We start from the raw sequence: 21,058 nt of genomic DNA on the forward strand, positions 1-21,058 counted from the left end.
TTGAAGTCAATGACAAAACATAGCTTGACTCTGCAATCCACTTTTTAAGTACAGAATTTCATGCAGAAATTTTATAGACCTGATCCATAAAAGGATCTAGAGTTGTCAAATAAAGCAGAGGCTGAATTTAGGTGCTTAGCTTCTCCTGGGCATAAGGTATCATTTCTTTTCCCCTGTAAATTTCCATAGATGTCTTATATATATATAAGGCATTGTATATATAAGAAACAACAGATACACTCCACTTAAAATGACTAACTTCCCTACAAATGAAATAAATTAAAGGTTTATGTTCTGGCCAGTTTTCATCATGGGCTGAGATGGCATTTAAATTTGTTTTATTTGTAAGGAATTAAATCTTTTAGAATGACTGAATGTGCTGTCTATTAGTTCACTGAGCTATAGCTGTGGAGCAGAGTGCAGCAAGTCATGCGTTCAGATTGTTAACAAACAGCTGATGGTTCTTATGGGTCACTGGCTGCCCTTGATGCATCACCGAAGCTCATGTTAAGTTCTGCCAAAAGGAGGAAAGAGCATTAGGAACTGCCTACATCCTTACCAGATAAATCGACAATACACATTTATGAGGAGTAAATGAATGGAATTAATTGCATTTTTAATGTACAGAAAGTACCAGTAAATTGTATTCAGATCTGAAACTGATAAAGCAATAAAAGTGTAGTTATATTCACAAGGTCCATTTACATGACATGTTAAGACTGAAAAAGTCAGAGAGAAAAGTAAGGATGACATTAGGAAGTTGTACACAACTTTCATCACCATCTGTACTCCAAATCTGTGTTATTTCCAGTGAGTTAGAGCTTACTAAAGGCGATAACTAAGCTTTGCTACAAAGACTGTCACTTGAGTTGCTTTATTGCATTAAGTGAAACTGCAACACATTCCCAACTGGAGTTTAAATTACCCTCAGTAAGAGCACAGAGGCTCTGAACTTTGGAAAGCCAATCACAAGGAAAAACAGTAAAAACACACACACAAAACAAGAAACAAAAAACAAAAACAAAACCCCAACAACTGTCCAAATCAAAGACCTCCTCAAATCCTATCTTACATATATAACTGTAACCTGTCAAAACTGTTAATATAGTCAGGGAAGTCAGTGTGACATAAAAACAATCTCAATGTTAATTTTAATTTATTGTATTTCTATTAAAAGATTTATTCTGCAAATATTGCAGGTGTCTGATTTCCAGTTTAAGTTTCTGGCATTAATATTTTGGGAAAAAATATGCAGCTTATGAATGATTTCCTATAAACATATAGCTAATTTAGCTATTCAGTCAAAAAAATATATATATATGAGGCAATACACAAAAGATACCTGTAATCTTTGTCTCAGACAACTGGATTTTCAAGAGCAGGCAGGAGTAGGAGAGGGAGCATATGTGCATTGGGGAAATTGGAAGAGTAATATTCTGACGGAAAACACAAACCTTTCCAGGTTCCTAAAAATTTTCAGACTTCTAGCAAAAACTGTTTTGTTCTGCATACACTTATTGTATCACAATATGAATTGCAGGACCTTAAGAAATTCAAGGTACAAAAAGGTCTCTGACTGATAAGCAGATCTTCAGTAATCTGCAGGAAATAGGCTCTTTCCTGGCCTTAAAAAGTTTTTGCATCCAAAGCCCTATCTCATTCACTCAGAGCAACCTGAAACATTGCAAAACTGAACAATTCCTGTTCTATAAAACGTTATTGCAAACTTTGGAAGAGGCATAGTCTTTAATATATTTTTTAGCTTAGTTTCTTTTTTAGAGATTGCAGTCCAGGTTATGTGGCACCTGAGAACACTCCATTTTGACTGATAGTGCTTTTAAAGGAGGTGACTCACGTATACGTTGAGTGAAAAACTATATGAAGACTACTAGCTTAGAGAAAGACTTAATTAAAATATATTTAATGCATAAATACACATACATTTATATCATTTCACAGGCTTAGAACTCAGCAGAGCAGGTATGGATACTACCACTGCATAGTCCCTCCGCAGTCTGGCTGGTTAAAAACTCTTGTCAAAATCTGTCAAACTCTCTCAAAGATGCAGCTGTAGGTGGGGTTTCAAGGTCATGCACTTAAAGTTCCAGCCTCTTTCTCTTGTACGTGTATAGTACTATTTGTAGGGCACTCAAATAGGTAACATTGATAAGGTTAAGGCTGAGCAATGTAACGTAATGCACAGTAGGTGGTACAATAAAAAGGTTCTCACATTTTATTTATGTTCTTAAAGGCAGGAATAGACATTATGAAATGTTAATTTCTACAAGAGACAGTTATTGTAATAATGGTTAAAACCTGGTGTATGTCTCCTTAGTGTCATACATACGTGCTGTATGTCTCCTTAGTGTCATACAGCAGTATTTCCATTTCCAGTTTAGACAGAGAGGTGCTTTTTAGATCACCAGATAGACATGGCATCAACTGTATTAGGACATCAGGGCTTTAGCCTTTTCTGTTACAACAGAAGTATCATGTGCCCTAGAATTTTCTTTGTTCTAACAAAATAATGATCACCCCCTGCCTCCTGTAATGATTCCTGTCCAACATGATCATCTTACTATGAACAGAATTGTCTAAACATTTTGGCAAGAAGTAAAGTAATGCATTGGCACTCCGGCTGCCTAGCATTACAGGCTTGTTTTATGTAAAATATGACTATATATTTGTGACATGAAAAGGCTCCTAGGAGGAAGATGGGGAAAGCTTTATTGCTTTCAAAGTTTGACTGCATCACAATGGGATTACCTATTTTGTAGTTTTCATCCAATTGTACCATTTACACTTTCCAGACCAACTGTGTTAGAAGGTCAATAAATGTGTTTTTCTCTAGATCCAGAAGCCAATTCAATTCTAGTTACTTAAAGTGGTCTCTGGGACTCTCAGCGTCTAAAACGCTTGGAGTTCACAGAAAAATCACTTGGTTTTGACTGTAAAATACATGCCAATGAGGTGCTTGGGTACTTAGTTAAAAAGAAATAAGTTATTAAGACAAGGGACTTACACGTTCTCCTTTGGGCCCTCGGTCTCCTGGTCTCCCCACAGCCCCCTGAAAAAATGTTTTTGAAAAAAGTTAAATATATTGCTTAAAGGCTTTGTTGTATGTCTGTTTATTAGCAGAAATGAAAGCAAATACTAGGATTAACAGGTATGCTATTTGTGAATAATTAAATATACTAGTATGCAAAAGCATGTGTTCCTACCGGAGGACCTGGCAATCCATCTTTTCCATTGATTCCCTATAAAAAAAAATAATAATATTTTTATTATTACAATTACATTCATGCATTTTGAAAACAAGGGGTTAAGCTAATTTTTTAGAGCTGGTATTAATACATATTCTAAAGCTCCACAGTCAGAAGTTTGTGTGGTTACAGTATTAAAATACTCAAAAATAGTCTTGGGGCATGTACAACAAAAAAGCTTGGGGCCATATTGAACTATTGAGCAGATTAAATCTGAACTGAGATAGAAGTGCAAGAAATATCTTCAGTGACAAGGTGTGCATAAATTTTAATGAGCTCACAACTTTAAATGACAAGTTACATGGAAATTCTGCAAATATGTAGAATACAGAGCTGTGAACTCCATATGAACTTTTCAAATCATAGCTAATCATTATGCTAACACAGAAGAGATTCTTATATTTCTTATTCTAGATATTAGCCCAAATGTTTTATGAACCCTCTGCTGTTACATAGATTAGGCCTTAATAATGAGTGCCAAAACCATTCTTTGGTCCCTAGGACTTGTGACATGCCACACACGCAACCTACTGGGCTAAACATTTTTCCTTCCCAAAAGAGGACGGTCTTATTCACCCTACCTACTGGGTGCATTTCCAGCCTCACATTATCCCCCAAACTGGAACATGGCATTGTCTCACAATGTGATAGTTGGTATGGGCCAAATTAAAGTCACATAGTAAGTTAACCATTGCACAACACCAGATAACTACAAGATAAATGATCTGGCATTGTTTAATTTACTGGGATATATATACATGTCCAGAATCTGCACATGCAGAAAACTCAGTGCTATTTTGCACAATGAGAAAGAAGACTTGTATGAGCAAAAATATCAAGAATATTTCCTCCCCTTTCATACTGCAAAGCACAGTTTTGCACGTAATAAGCATTTCCTCAGAAACTGTCACAAATGGCAGGATTACACTGAAGGGGACAGAGATAAACCAGCCTCTATGGAAACGCACAATAATTTGGCTCGGCATATCAGAGCACCAACAGGCTCTGCAGCTCCACCCCAGCAGGGCTACAGGTGCCTGTGCTCAACGACAGCTCAGATCTGGTGCAGCCCTGTAATCTGGGATCAGACTGCTGTGAAAGAGCCGGGGGAACAAGACCCGCGAGGTGCCTCCTTCGAGGCCTCCCTTGCTTCTCTCAGGAGCCACTCAAGCAGCTTGTGTGGGTAAGTTAGTGATGGCCTTGTGCCTTATACAGCCTGACTGTGCCTTTTTGGCTTGACTTACAGGATTGACCAAGGACCTGCCCTGTCATCATGGGCTTCTCTGGCTGCCACTGGGCTGTTGGCTGATCTGAGTCTATTTTAGTTTGGTCACTGTGAGCCTGCAGCCCTTGCTGGTGAGGCCACAGCCCCATCTTGCTCCTGCCCTGAGCTCACTCGCTTTCCCTTGCAAAACAGCCCACTCTTGCGACTCCCTGACGGAAACCATGGAGGTAGGCACTAAGGCTTTAAAGTTTTATTAGTGTTACAGATTTTCAAGCTATTCCTTAAATTGGGCCAATTTGCTACAGAAATTGTCTCTTTCAAGACAGGAGCATAATGTAGAGGCATGCTAATAAACCTAAATGGTCTACTTCTCATGCTTGTCACTGAAACATCAAGCTTAGGGAGACACAATTAGTTCTGAGCTATCCTAGCTGAATTGCTTCTGGAATATAAACCAGGTTGTTTTAAACTAGCCCAGACAGTGCTGCAGTACACTGCTGACTACAGTACTGTCACATTTTAAATAAAGAGGTCAGATTAGATGTATCCTAGAAGCCTAGTAAATGCTTTAGCCGCAGTGTTGCATTACCTGTATACAGAAGGACAAGAAGTTTATACAGAGAGTTATGAAGCAGAACTGTTCTCTATCTAAATCGAACCCAGGAATGCATTTTGTGACCCCATCCTTTATAGACCGTGTTGAGTGTCTGGGTTAATATTCTCATTCTGAAAATCCACTAGAGGAGCCTTGAAATCAAATGGATCCGAAGGACCTTCTACAAGGATCTCATCTACCTTTGACGTAGCTCAGTAATATCAACCACAAAAATATCACATCAGGCTTCATATAAAAGGAAGTATTGACTAGATGGTTAAAACTGAGCACTGCAACTCTAGAATGTTCTTCAGAAGTTATCTAGCCTTTGTAGGATCACATTCTACAAAGCAGGATGTAATCTGATTTCTTTTGTAACTTCTGACAAAATAAAATGTATGTTTTTGAAATGAACATAAATATATTTCATATAAAATTGCTTACTGGTTTTCCTTGTGGCCCTTCTGGCCCAGGGAAGCCTATATCTCCTATAGGTCCTCTTTCACCCTAAGAAAGAAGAAAATACATGTATGAATCTGCATTTAATTTTTTTTTTTTATTCAATGTTAGAAATATTTACATATTATCACAATGCTCCAGAACTCAAATCTGTACTTACAGGTTCTCCTGGCATCCCTGGGGACCCTGGAGACCCTGGCTTTCCCTGCAAAAGGAGAGCATTACAAATTCAAATTAAAAATAAAAAGCAGAATATCATTTTCTCTTAGGTTGAAATTAAGACAGGATATGTATTTGAGTGAAATACTCAGGTTATAGCTCAATAAATGCTTTAAGAGAGAAAAAGAAATATTTGAAAAAGGGTTTATTAGTGATTTGATGTCTTTTGCAAAACCATTTGTTTTTTTGCAGGTCTTCGATGTTCCTTTCCAGGAGCAGATGTGCACCACAGCTTCTGTCATCCTGTTTCTTGGACTGTTAGGCATTATTCATAACTTGGTGCTCCACACAAAGTCAGGTTCACATCTTGGCAATTTTCTTCTCAGCACTTTTAAGCAGTTGGCGACTATATTTAAGAATTTAGTCTCTGTGACATGTCCTGGTGCAATATTCATCCAGTCTTATTGGTATCAGCTGAAGTCATCCTTAACTATCACTCATCCTGCTTCTGCAGTCCCTTACCTCTCTCAGTCAGCACTGCTATCCCAAGGACATTAGTCATCACCCAGTTTAGGTTGGGACACCATTTAGGCCTTGCATATGGACAGGTGGACAGCACACTGCTATCCTAATCATGTGTAATTTGAAGAAATTAACAGACCTCTTTGTAGGAACAGAGGATAACTCAGATTGGAAGAGACCACTGGAGGCCATCTAGTCAAAACTTCTGCTGGCTCAGCAATCAGATTGGGCTATTCAGCCCCAAAGAAGAATCTCAATCCACATTCCCTGGAAATATCTTTGGACCAGATTCTCAGATGACTTCTACAAGTGGTGAACCTAACACATCAGCACCTGTGACAACTTCAGGAATGACATGACTAAGGATTCTTTCTGGTGAAAATAGGCAGTTGTGGCAATTCTTGCAAACTCAGTCCAAGTTTCCTTGATAATCCCACTTGGCAAAAAGCCAAAGCTAAAATGAGATATTTATATCCTCAAATGGGGACAAGCGTCTTCTACTAAATCTAGGGAATAATGCTAGCTGAGGGGGACAAATACTCCTCCAGCAGGCTATGTGGAAGTAATTCCAAAACTCTTCCTTGACTACTAAAAAATATTGTCTCTCATAAATCTGTTATTTTTTATTAAAACTGCTTAACATAAAATGTTAAAGCAAATAATTTGTTTCAATGGATTTTATTAGAATTAAATGTAAACGACAGAATGCAACTTCATCAGTGACAAAGGGAAGTCATTAAATATTTAACATCCAGCTAAAATAGAAAGCAACAAGATTTGAAACATATCCAGTGGGAAGTACACAGGGAATGAACAATTACGACCAGCCTAACTGGCTGTTGCATTATTGATTCACAGCGTAAAATATATTTCAGAGTAACAAACTTTGAAATTTCTACATGGGCTATAAAGCTCAAAGAAATCCTTCTCTTCTTCCTTTAAATGTGCACTTTTACCTTGTTTTAGGATAACCAAATTAAGCTATTTAAGCTGATGCTCTCTCTTGGAAATAACAGTAAATATACTAAATCAGTGGCTAATGGAGATGGGAGTGAATAGATACAGAATTCTCTTTATTTCATGATACACATTTATAATTTAAAAACAGCTCCTGAATGGATTGGTAGCTGCCCATATTTAATAATAAATGTATTTGCATAGAAATTACTCCATGCTGCCTCCTGAAATATGAATATATGTATATTTTTATTAAACTGTGAATGCAATCTAAAGAAAAATAATCTTTATTTCCTTTAGGAACACAAACAGAACAATTATAATTTCAATTTATCATTAGTTACATTTCCTTTCACCTACAACAAAGCTTCAGGATGACTTTCAGAAACTTCTTGAATACTGTATGTAAATATCTGACAAAGTATGCCCCTAAAGCAAATGTTTGATTGACTTGATATGCAGATTGTCATGGATTTCAATAAACGTTAATATTTTTCCTTTGTGATAGAAAGATACTCAGAAATTTGTGTATGCCCAGGACCAGAGAAAATGACTTTATAATTTATCTATATTAAGCTGAGGCAATGAAATGAGTCTTCTTTCTTAAGTGATATGAGCATATGCAGCTTCTAATTCAAGCTTTATTATGTATTCACTCCATTTCCTCTAGTTACTTTACTAATAACATGAACCCTCAGTAGTATTAAAATTCTAATCCCTTTAGGAAAAACTTGTCATTTTCATACCTGCTTATAACGCATTAACCAAGAGTTGGCATCCACAAACAGTGAGTAAGATTACACCTCAGCACCTTTCTTGACTTTTTTTCAACTTCTTCTAAAAAAATGAGTTTTCTTTAATGAATATACGCACCGGTGTCCCTGCTACTCCTGGTGTGCCAGCTGGTCCACGGTCACCCTGAAGGAAAGATAAATCTGTATTTAAATGGTAGCACTCAAAACAGGAGTTTGTTCATGGATTCTGATTAAAACCTGAGGAAGAATTATGCAGTGAACTGAAAATGAGGACAAAAGCCAGGCTCTGCTAAATGCTCATATTTAGCTCTGACACTGACTCATTTTACAGACTTGAACAAGTAACTTAAATCCTTTGTTTAGATTTCCCTGTCATAACTTCCACGCTATCCTTTACACTCTGTTTGAGGCCTTCCTTGAAAAGGGATGGAAAGTCCTGACTTATCTGTAGTTTTCCAAATAATTATCATTTGTGGTCATGACAATGAGCAAAATCAACACAGCATGATTGACTATCCTATCAAGATCTCCATATTTAAGATGTACCTTTTAAAGAAGCTTTTGCCTTCTGCTGCCCAGTCATCCATTTGCTTCAAGTTAACATCCTTGATTTGCTTGTGCCATGGTCTTTTAAGGGGCAAAGTTTCTTCATTTATCATACCAGACACCTTCATCGATGCTTTAAGCTAAGATAATAGATTTTGTGCTGGAGCTGATGAGGTGTGGGCACAAATTCATCTTTCTCTTTTGAGAGGACTATAACTCAAAGCAGATGGAGGAAGCTCACCAGTGGTGAAACACTACAGAAAGATTTGCCCCAACCCACTGCTGTCATGTATCAATCTATAATACTGCATTCTGCTAGTGTAACATGGGTTAAAAATGCAAGAAAATCAGGATGCATGTTTCTGTAATCATGTCAGGAAAGCCCTGACACAAAGCCAGGTGAACAGGAGAATATTTTCATGAGTTTATGTTACCTGGACCTGTTTTGCAAAAACCCTGCCAACATAACTCAGACACGTTCTTTTGTGCAGAAGATCCTGAGGAGACGTTGGGAATTCTGGGTTCTGTATTTAAACCTAATGCTGATTTGTGTCATTCTCATAATTTCGTTCAGGTAACACAGTAATGATGCTTCTAATTAGAAGCACTTATCTGCATTACACAAAGCGTAGAGAGATGACAAGTTAACATCTATAAACAGTTTCGAGATCCTCAGATCAAAGGTGCAACGTAGGGAAAAGCATCAATTATAGTTACAATAGTAACAATAGCTTTTCAAAAAAAGTTAAGCAAATTATGCAATACAAGATGGAGAAATGCAGTGCAGGACAGTACCAGACAAATTAATACCAATTCCATTTTGCTTTTCCCTGTGGGGTTTTCAGACTTCATGACAACAGCAAGGAACATGTTTAAGGTCTTGCTGTGTATTACCTTTGTGACAGAATGGCTGCTGTATTAGAAACCTGACAATGCAGTAACTAATTCTGTGTCAAATGATCTGAACCTGGCTGAGCAGCCAGAGGCTGGCAGCCAGCTTGAATGCACTGGCTGCTGGGAGTGACCTCTGCAAACTAGAAGAGAGATCTCCAATTTGCTTATCAGCCCAAAGGGGCGAGTTAATTAAAAGTGCCCTGCCTTGCAGGGTACCTTCACTCTGACACAACCACCCATGTAATAAGGCTGATCAGACCAATATCACCAAATCACACCAAACCAGAAGAGACCTTCGTGTCTAGAGGGAGAAGCTTGCTTGCAGGCCACAGTTTGACCTCTCTTGCTCAGGAGATTAAGAGAAGTCACTTAAAACAAGTTTTCCCCTCAGCAAGGAATCTAATGTGCACCTTCAGAGTAATCAAGTACTCAGAATACATTTAGCAGGGCATATTGGCTTGAGTCGTGCACTCTGCCCCCATATTTATTCTGTACCCAGAGCTTATATGGGTGGTTTCATCATATGCTGGCTAGGAGAGTGAAGCTGGAAATTCCCAACACTTCCCCTGCACTTTCTTCCCTTTGAGGAAAAGGAAATTCCTTATTCTTACCCCTCACCCTGACCACATTCAGCGATGTGATGCACAGCTGTAAAACCACGGTGTCTGCACAGTGGAGGGAAGGCAAATTTCACCCTGAGAACACAAAGTTCTTCTGCCAGTTCATGATATTATCACAAAACTTTAGCTGGCATTATCTACAGAAGATGGCATTCTGCTACACAAATGTACCTCGGAGCTCTAAATTACAAACCAGCATGCACTGTACTGTTGGGACTGGCAGGCAGACACTGGGATTGTGTTATTTGCACCAGAAGTGTGGAATTTTGACTAAATTTAGTAAAGGAAAGAATATTTTGGCTTTGGGAAAGGGCCAGGCACTCACTTAGCTTGTTTATACAATCTGCTCCATTGCTTGTTCCCGTTATTTAATTCTTGTCCCCATTTTGTCTCAGTTAGGCCTGTAATACCACCCTGTGTTTGTTCATGCTAAAATTAGATTGTCCTTAATTGCTTGTAAATTGTAGTCTTGCAGAGCAAGAATCATCTCACGTAATTTAAACATCTACTGTAGACACCTATGGTAGCTTGTTACCCCCCACCTCTCTGCACAAGTAAGAGTATGCACAGTGATATTAAGAGAGAGAAACTTTTCATGTATATGGCTTTTTGATGAAAAACACATTAAACTAATTTTTTGTATGTCATTGAAAAACATGTAATTCCTAAAAGATAGGTATTCCAATTGCAAAAACAAACAAACAAACAAAACAAACAAACCAAAACCACACAACTATTTCTTCATATTGTACTTTGAAGATATTGGCAAAATTAAAGCAAAGCATTTTTTACTGACAATAAACTTTCCTTTTTTTTTTTTTTCATTTATCTGGTGATTTTTTTTTTTGTGCTTAGCTACACCTAAAAATAAATACCAAAATCTTGAAATTTTTAGCATTTCATAACAAACTTTTCTCTAAATTTGTATCAGCCTCCATAACTAACATGTGAAAGGCTGAAACACCATCAGCTCAAGGTAAAGATCATTTCCCAGCACTAGAAGGTAGACTTGAACTAGAAGAAGGCGCTGGAAACTATGACACAGTTCAGGATGTGCTGGAGTGGCTTCATACAGGCAGGGAAGAGCGTCAGAAAAGTAAAACAGAAACAAGGGGCCTTTTTTTAAAATAATGATCAACAGTCTGAGAAGTCAGTTCTGCCTTTGCCTTCACAACAAACACTGTAGGGAATCAGTCTATTTCTACCTCTTCCTCTATTTCTACCCTTTTCTGTATTTTTTTTACTCACCTGAAATAGACTTTTTTTTTTTTTTTTTTTTTTTTTGTATGAAAGTCTTTCATGCACTAGATCTAGACAAATTCAGGTACAAACTTCTCTTCAGGTCTGTAGCTATGTCATAAGCCTTACAAGACAGACTGTAAGCATAAGATGACTCTCAGAAGAGAACAAGAATTAGTGACCATAATTACAAACTTGTTAAACATATTACAGAATCACAGAACTGTCTAGGTTGGAAAAGACCTCAAGATCATTGAGTCCAACCTCTGACCTAACACTAACAAGTCCTCCACTAAACCATATCACTAAGTTCAACATCAAAACGTCTTCTAAAGACCTCCAGGGATGGTGACTCCACCACTATCCTGGGCAGCCCATTCCAATGCCTCACAACCCTCTCAGTAAAGAAGTTCTTCCTAACATCCAACCTAAAACTCCCCTGGTGCAACTTTAGCCTGTTCCCCCTTGTCCTGTCACCAGGCATGTGGGAGAACAGACCAACCCCCACCTTGCTACAGCCTCCTTTAAGGTACTTATAAAGAGCAACAAGGTCACCCTGAGCCTCCTTTTCTCCAGGCTGAACAAGCCCAACTCCTTCAGCCGCTCCTCGTAGGACTTGTTCTCCAGACCCCTCACCAGCTTCATCGCCCTTCTCTGGACCCGCTCGAGCACCTCAACGTCCTTCTTGTAGTGAGGGGCCCAAAACTGAACACAGTACTCGAGGTGCGGCCTCACCAGAGCCGAGTACAGGGGGACGATCACCTCCCTAGCCCTGCTGGTCACACTGTTTCTTATACAAGCCAGGATGCCGTTGGCCTTCTTGGCCACCTGAGCACACTGCTGGCTCATATTCAGCCGACTGTCCACCATCACTCCCAGGTCCTTCTCTGCCTGGCAGCTTTCCAACCACTCATATCCCAGCCTGTAGCTCTGCTTGGGGTTATTGCGCCCCAGGTGCAGGACCCGGCACTTGACCTTGTTGAACTTCATACAGTTAATTTCTGTAAATATTAATTTCTGTAATTAATTAATTATAAATTAATTATTGTAAGTTAATTTCTGTAATTAATTTCTGTAAAAATAAAAATTATTTTCTGTAATTTCTGTAAATACTAATTTCTATCAAGTTAAGGAAATAAAATACTACGTGACCTCCTACACACACATTTCCACTTGTTGAAAATGGAATTTTATGTTGGGTAAGTAAATGATTTAGATCCACATTAAAGCAAAAAAGGAAATGCAGATAAGTATACAAATCTTTTTCACATAAAAACATTAACTTTCATAGAAAAGAAAAATTAAACAAGATTTTGGACACCATTTAGCTGCAGAGAGTTCCACTAAGAAGTCATGACTTCTTTTTTAAAGTCCTACCTTTTCCCCTGGGAGTCCTTCCAGTCCTGGTAATCCCATTGGTCCTGGGTCTCCCTATTTATTTGTTTTTTTTTTTTAAATTAAAAAAGATTGCATGGATTAGAATTTCTGTATTCTACATGACAAGTTGAACAGCAAACAACAGCAGAATATTAAACTTGATATTACTAAAATATCCAGTTGTTAGGTGAACAGATTTGCTATACCATACTTTATTCATCTGAGAATAAAACTATTCTCAGAGGCACTGTGCAACTATTTCAACTAACTGTTTTAATTTTGATTAAGAATTTAATCCAGAAGACTCCCCTCCTGTGCTTCTGCAAGCCAAGGTCATCTCTAAACCACCTTCAGGTGGTAGAGGCACAGGGTGTGAGCATATGCTGTCAGCCATAGAATGAACATCTGAGCAATTCTGTTCAACTTTCCAGGTGCATCACTGTATCAGAGCAGAGCTCCGTTCCCTGCACAAATCTTTCTCTGTAACAAGAGACGCTGTTCCCTGTGCAAGTCTTCAGGTTTTGAAAGAAAAACAGAAAAATGCTGCACTGGAGAAATCAGTTTAACAAGTGGAAAGGCCCTTTAATTCTTTTTCCTATTTTAAAGAAAACTAACATGTAATTTTCCACAGAGATTTGAACTACTGTCAACAATTCCATTATTTCAGCTATCTCAGTTAACCCAAAAGCCACAGCTACAGCAAATTCCTTTTATGGATTTCATGAAGTCTTTGGCAGATTTCACTTTCCACACCCTACTTGGGAGAAGGTGCTTCCTGAGTAGGAAGTGGATGCCAGTATAGGAAGATACATTCAGCTTGTTGGAATTATGATAAAATCACTTTAAAAATATATTTAAAAAAAATATATATATATTTTTGGAAAATCAATTAATCAACTGTTTTAGGAAACTTTCTCAAAACTAAAACTCAGAATGTTTTGCTTTGAGAGTTCAGTTATTCAGTTTTAGGTTTCTGCATTGTCCTTGAGGAGCACAGTTACCACACTGATTTATAGATCAAGGTTTATCTGTTTGTGTGTCTGGCTCTCTGTTAACACTTGGCAAGGAGTCAAACATTATCATAGGCCTGCATAGGTTCGCTGAGTGGAGATGATGTGCCTTCATAACAGATGAAGTCTTAGCCAACTTTTCAAAATATTGCCTCCCATCACTTTGGGCTCATCTGGGTTAGCCTGATCTAGCTGTGCTTAATTCTGATACTCTTTAAAAAAAATATTTCTCCAATACAGGGTTAATAAAAAATATTTATAATAAAAATATTTTCTCCAAATCAGGGTTTCCTGATCTTCATCAAGTAGGCAATTCATCAGCAGATCAGGGTGAGCATAGTCTGACAGTACAGTTTTCTTTCCTAAACTGCTCATTTTCCACCACTATTAGCACTAGAAATCAGCAAATTCTTTGCAGTTCCACCCATTATCTAACACTTGGTACTTATCCTGATTCAATTATACTGTCTGGTCTGTGATAGAGGTCTGCTGGACACATTTCTACCACTTCGACCATGAAAGTCCATACCTGTTTCACTGCCTTACAACATTATAGTGCTGTAACTATCATTATGTAGTTATGTGATGTTCCTTAGACTTAAAAAGGAGAAATACAAAAATGTAGTGAAATTTTAAAATCTGTGAGAGTACCCATCCAATTTTTAAAACAGTATCCATTTAAAATGACATTTGATAGTGTCATACTTCTTGAGCTGAACTACTGGTACTCAACTTCTACAAACATCTGTTGGGTAATTTTTTACTATCTCCAGTCATCAAGATGCAATACACTTAAGTTTCAATTTTGCCACCTTCAGCGCTAAGAACTGCAGTGACAAATCACAATCTAATGATGAATATAGTTTCTCTTTATGAAGGCAGGACATATCATGTCTGTCACTTCAGGGAAAATGTATTCCTAGTCAGGATTTGGATCTACATTCTGCTGGTGGCTAGCCATATGCTAGTCTATGCACCTGCTCAATATTCTTCCAGTAGTTATTCTTCTCCTCCTTGTAATTGGGAAAGAAAGATCACATGAAAGAACATAATGAAATGGTTAAAGGAAAAATACTAAAAAGTTAAGCAGATCTGCTTATTATGGTTGTTTTTGAATGTCAAACTGCAGAGCTGAAACTTGTAGTGGCTCCCATGATAATCATCATCTTGTTCACTAGGGGCAATGTGATCATACTGCAATTACCTGTCATGTCATTTCTAATGAAAACATCAACTTCTGGTTGCTCCTAGCTAGCATTACATAGAATACTGTCCCTTTGCCATTCCAAATTTAATGTTGAGAACAGTCTAATAGCTCTTAAGTTATCTTCTGTCTTTATTTTTTGTATGTCTGCATCAAATAAAAGCTTAATTTCTTGCAGCATGCATACTTTACTCTTAAACATATGCAGTGGCAGCTCAGCAGAGATGAATCCAGAAGCAGTTGATACTGTGTTCAGTCATTCATTATATTATCACTGCAGAACTAGTCACCAGAAATTGCAAAATTCTCAAGACTGGCAATAAAAAGGACTTTTTTTTTTTTTTTTTTTTTTTCTTCACATGCACTGATTCTGCAGGAGGTAAGCTACCTGCTAAAGTACTTAACGGACTTGTCCACCCTTGTGACTGGGATCATGTGTTGAATTACTTGGGGAATCTCTATCATGACTAAAAAGTACATACCACTGTGCCGGGATCTCCTTTTGGACCCTACAAAGGAAAAAAGAAGCAGATATACATTTAGAGAATTACATATTAACATGGGATTTTTCTGTATAAATGTATTATATACATTGTTAATGCAGTGCAGCTAGAATCAGTACTAAGTCCAGCCCACTCAGCTGGTTAATTGTGTCTTAAAAGAGTAGAACTTGCTAATGACATTTACAAGAATCTAAGTAAGTGCAGAGAATCTTGAGCTCCACAGAACCAAAACAAGAATGTCCAGCTGCAAGCTGGTATATCTGCACTGTGCAGAGTAGTGCCTGGAAAGACACCAGCTCTGTACTACTGCCACATTAACTATTTTGCCAGTTGTTCTGCCCTGTAGCTACATGCACTGCATTGGTGACAGAACTGAGATCAGAATTCATGAGTTTCTCACTTCCAGCATGAAATTTGTTATGAGACCATCACTACCTATAAAGAGTATATTGCATATTTTAAGATATTAAGATACTGTCAGTAGAGTCCAATACCAAAGTATGCACCACTGCAGAATTTACTTAGTATTTAGCATAACTTTAGGGTGAAATATTTAAATTGAAATAAACTACTCTCCCAAAACAGGCTAAAATGCTTAAAATCACATACTTCATACTTTACTACACACCAATCATATGCTAGTTGAGTTATCTTTTCTCTTTCACATATAAAATCCAATTCCATGGCATTTGTCAAAACTGCATTCAATTAACCCTATGTTACTGTCTGAATTATTAGAAATTACATTTCTGTTAAATACTTACCGGAGGTCCTGGTGGACCTGGATAACTTGCGACACTCACACCTCCCTGCAACAGCAAATTTAAAAGTTGAGGTGGACCAAAATTAGGTGTTGATTGAAAAAAACATGCATTATTAAGAAATACCTGGAGTTTATATAAGCTGCTCATTCCATTTCTTTCATTGTAAGGCATACCCTTTAAAACACACACACACAAAAAAAACAATTAAGTGTCACAACTATGAACTATAAAGGCATGCCCTGTTCAAGTCCTGTATCTCAGCAAAGCTGTGGTATCATTTTTGCTCTAGATTATTTTTTCAAAGATTCCAAGCATTTCAGTAAGAACATAAGATGCACACCTATATAAACATTTTTTTATTTTTTTTTTACATACAACTGTAAATTCTCAGTTTACATTATGTTTTGATATTCTTACATAAAATCTACGAGTGACTGGTCAACTGATACAAGCAAAAGCAGCATTGCACATTTTCTTTTCATGCCTGTTTGAAAATCAATGTTAAACTAAAAATGAGAAAGCAACTAACCTTAAGCTTCAAGTGATTTGAGAACATGAAGGCTTGATCTGTAACTCTAAATTAATACTCAAGCTTGACTGATAAGACAGCAAAGTGCTCAGAAGTAAACTGATTCATACATAAAAGTCAGTGGCTGAACTGCCAAATTACGTTTGGCCTGATGATTTCCAATGCACAAAAAGTTCAAACTACACAAATTTGTTCAACTTATGAACAGATGAAATTCCTGTTCTGAAGATATTTAGATTATTGAATGTTAGCCATTCTTCCTGTATGAATGTTTACAAAATATGTATGTAAAAATGACTATACTGAAAACAAACAGCTCCAGGCAGCCTTCTCAACTCAGCCCCCTCCTCCCCACACACAACATGCTTCCAGCACCAATGAACTTGTCTGAGTCTCTAAAATCTTTAAAGATTTCAAGATTTTCATGATTTCAAGATGAAAACTATCATTATGCATAAAAATAATGCAAACAAATATAGTATGTTTTATTTTATTTTTGCTTTTATGCTTATTTTATGTATAAAACCCGATGGGCACAGAAAACTACTGCTGCAATACAAAGTCACAGATCTAGCTAGTTATTCTGTCATTACTATGTACACCTTGTATCCTTGCAATGTCCTTCTCATTGCTATCCTTATACCAAATTTCCAAGATTCTGAGTATGTCCTTACTTAAAACCAGCTGCTGCTCTAGAGAATTTCCTGAGATGTGGATTGAATTTTGAGAACAGTTAAGCAAGGACTGAAAAACATACAGTCCTCTAAGTGAGATTGATTTGGCTCTAAGGTTAAATTTGGGGCAGAAGAAAATTAATTTTTGCAGAGCAGGCTAGAAAAAGGCTGCAGGTGAAGTAGGCAGGGATCATTAGGACAGGGCTAGATTTTAGAACAAAAGCTCTCCCCTGATTACGGTTAGGGATGGCATTTCCAAGGCTGTTGTTAGCGTTAGGAATTTTAAGGTGCTGCAGTTATTACTTCTCCAGAACTAATATCGTGCTAGGTACTATTCAGGTTAATTTAAAGTACAATGAGCTCCATGGACTTCCCTAGGTTACGTGACTAGAGTTCCCTGATCTCAGGTAACTAAAGTGTCTAAACTAACCTTTTTGTCCAAGGTTATTAAAGTAACTCATTTGCCCAAATTTCTAGGATGGCTTTAGTGGCCTGGACTTACTCAGTGATGAATCACAAGGAAAAAGAAAAAAAAAGGAATACAGAACTATTTTGCAAGAAGACTTCACTGCCTTCCTGCATTACAAGTATGTATTACAGAGACAGTCAATTATTGATATATGACATTGCATTTTACTCATAGGTATATCATTCCTGGCATACCATTCAAAATGCAAACAAAATGTCTTACCGGTGGTCCAGGTGGTCCAGGCTTCCCAGGAGAACCTTCACTACCCTAGCACAGTGAGAGGTATAAAACTCATTTAATATAACTGTTGTTCCAATCTATTCCATACCCAAACTACGATGACCATAATGACAATAAACAAGAGATACAGTCAATAGGAATACATGTAGGTAGTATCAAGAATGAACTATCCTGAACATCTCCTGCTAAAGCTTTAGGCAAGTTATTAAACATTACTTTATACCAGCTTGTATTTTGTTAGTTACTTGATGCTTTATGTGTAGTAACTTCCTTATGACAAAATAGTGGTAGTAGGGTTGTCAAATGCTGCATATTTACCAGCAGGCAGAGGAAGGAAAAAACACTTGTTAATAAAAAAAATCAAATCAATTGGCAGATAGAAGTTAATATTCATTTTATGGTTTGTAAATTATTTTGCTAAAATCAATCCTCAGTCTGTTCATTCACAGGTAAATCAAGATGACCTAGTTTCAGAAGTTCAGTTTATTCAGGAACATAGTGGGTAAGAAAAAATCTTTATTAAGAGTTATAATGAATATCTTCTTGGTTTTTACTGTAAAATAGTTATCTGTGGGTTCTTGTAGCTGTAGTCTGTACTGCTGACATGCGCTAAATTGCTCATATTAAAAAAAAAAAAAAAAAAAAGTTTCTTAGTTTTACCCCAGTAGGCGCTTTGGCTTTGAACATTATAGATGTGCAAAGGTTTAAATGTCAAATTTCCCAAGCAAGATCTTTTCAAAATCTCATCATTAAGATTCAGTTAAAAATTCTCTATAATTTGGAACAGGTCTGCCAGAATTTTACTCACTTCATTGAATTTTAATAAACATACTTCACTGAGAAACCTAGGCTGCATATTTAAAATTATTAAGGTGGGAAAAGTCAAGCTGAGTGTTCAACAATACTAATCAACCAACCAGAAATATATCAATATTTAATTACTATTATATTAGGATAATTTCCAAAAAGTCCTGCTAAGTGTTAGAAATGTTAAGCTCCAGATCGGAGGATTTAGAGTATTTCACAAAAAGAGAAAAACGCTCTTTTTTAGAAAGCTTATTAAATGATCACTTTTTGGATGTGGTCCCCAGACAAAAGAAGGAGGAGGAAAGTACTCTGGCTGTTGTTCAGCTCATTACTCTTCAGTGGTCTGACTTCTGCCCTTTTTGACCACACTATTTAAGAAGAACTGGCTTTCTCATTCTCACATGTGATAGTAAGAGGCCAGCTTCCCCTGATCTTTCTGATGCATAATGTAAAGAGCAGCTACAATTAGGCCTTAATCAAGGATAGAGATGTACACGCCTTAAGCAGCTGTCCTAACCCTGCATTCTCAGACTCTTTTTTCAGTACTTTGGAATTGTAAACAAGGAACTAACAAAAACTTGTTTTTAACAATGGGTTACTTAAAAAGGAAATTAGTTTGGTAAATTATTTCTATTATGGTCAGGAAGGAGATGGTTCTCAACTAATTTTTATACTGAAACCACTTCACAGTTTTACAAAGTAATGTTTCTTTTTCTTAGTCATGCCAGAGTCAAGGTTTTGTAGAGTATTAGCAGGATCACAGACTGATGTGGCAGCACTGTGCCTGGAAAAGTCCAAGCCAAAGCTGAAAAAAAATCTCCAAAAAAGCATATTCATGTAAAAAAAAATAAAAAAAATCTCCAAAAGTATTTTGCAAACTCAGTTTGTCTGCTGTATTTGACTGATCTGAGGTGCCCAAGAAATGAATTTGACATCTTCGTTTTAATGGAAACTATCAAGAACCTCATAAAAAATTGATTAAAAAAACAGTGCTATAACAGCCTAAATTAATTATAAAGGAAGTTTATATACTTTTGCAGAATACATATACTGAATAACTTTCCATATTCACAAACCACTTTTAGGGTATGCAATTACTTTTGACTAAAATACTGGAAAAAGAATGAGAAGCAGAGCAAATAGTAGCAAGTCATACACTATTTCACAAAGGTATTTTTAGTTTCTTAATTTTATATAATATGTCATACTCAGAGAACATTCTTTGCATCTTACATGTACCACAGGGCTATGCTTCAAAATACAAGCCCATCTTCATGGCATTGTTTGGGGAAAGCACTTAAGACACAAATAAAAATTTATTTGAAAATATATGTCAAGTTCACATTTGCATTCTATGTTAAAAACAACAAGAAAAGAAAAAACAAAACAACAACAGAAGCCAAAGCATAAGAAAGTAAAGGGATTACACAGCCTATGCAGATCTCTACTAAAACTAAAGAGAAGGTATACCTTTTCGCCTTTTGACCCAGCAGGACCAGGATGCCCAGGTCTTCCTGTGGCTCCCTGCACAACAAACATAGTATTGGTTAATACCAGTTAAGAAACAACTAAACACTGTAATTTGCATTGCAGCCTAGCTTTTAAAATTTGCACCTTTTGAAGGTCATTTAAACCTAATTACTCTTCTCCTTCAGGTTTAAATGTTTCTTTTCTGTCTGATACAACAGCTGTGTCCTACTGATAAGCCCTATGAAGGGTAAAACTTGTGTTTGCGGTTGTATTTTCACCTTGTGCAGACTAAATGCACTGACCTTAACCAGAATCTCTTGATACTGCTAAGAATCATGCTTCACTGCTAAAATGGCAATTTACATATTTCACATTAAGCTTCCTAAATGTGTTATTTCTTAAAGAAGGGAAGCATTAGTATTGTCAACAACCTGTGAACAAAGAATGACCACACTAATATTTCCTCATAGAAAATAAAATTTTTAAAAAGCCCAAGTTTTCACAGTAACACCATTTTTTTTCAGTGACTTTAAATATTGTTAGTTTTTTCCCATACTTTGTAATTACTTGGTTTCAGCATTTAATGCTTTCATAACACCTGGTTAGCAATATTTTTAGATTTTTATTACTAACATTATTACAGTAACTGGAATATAAATAAATAATTAACTCCAAGTTTGCCCATCGTACATATTTTAACCTCAAAGAGTCTCTAGTAAGGCCAAAACACCAAAAGCATTTAAGTTACATCAATTCTGAGGCCAGACAATGACAGTA

General features: G+C 36.9%; 1 protein-coding gene across 14 annotated transcripts in view; it reads right to left on the reverse strand.

Moving 5' to 3' along the window:
* COL19A1 (collagen type XIX alpha 1 chain) overlaps positions 1–21,058 on the reverse strand; it is a 201,009-nt gene that overhangs the window by 11,710 nt on the left and 168,241 nt on the right. For all 14 annotated transcript variants that reach the window (XM_068678250.1, XM_068678247.1, XM_068678246.1 and 11 more), the window contains 11 exons: positions 20,282–20,335; positions 17,987–18,031; positions 16,216–16,266; positions 16,093–16,137; positions 15,308–15,334; positions 12,612–12,665; positions 8,054–8,098; positions 5,703–5,747; positions 5,528–5,590; positions 3,222–3,257; positions 3,023–3,067 (listed from right to left, as the gene is read on the reverse strand). In XM_068678250.1, the coding sequence (XP_068534351.1) occupies positions 3,023–3,067; positions 3,222–3,257; positions 5,528–5,590; positions 5,703–5,747; positions 8,054–8,098; positions 12,612–12,665; positions 15,308–15,334; positions 16,093–16,137; positions 16,216–16,266; positions 17,987–18,031; positions 20,282–20,335 (510 nt within the window). The remainder of the gene's footprint in view (positions 1–3,022; positions 3,068–3,221; positions 3,258–5,527; positions 5,591–5,702; positions 5,748–8,053; positions 8,099–12,611; positions 12,666–15,307; positions 15,335–16,092; positions 16,138–16,215; positions 16,267–17,986; positions 18,032–20,281; positions 20,336–21,058) is intronic.

The sequence above is a fragment of the Anas acuta genome, chromosome 3 (assembly GCF_963932015.1).
Source record: "Anas acuta chromosome 3, bAnaAcu1.1, whole genome shotgun sequence".
NCBI lineage: Eukaryota > Metazoa > Chordata > Aves > Anseriformes > Anatidae > Anas > Anas acuta.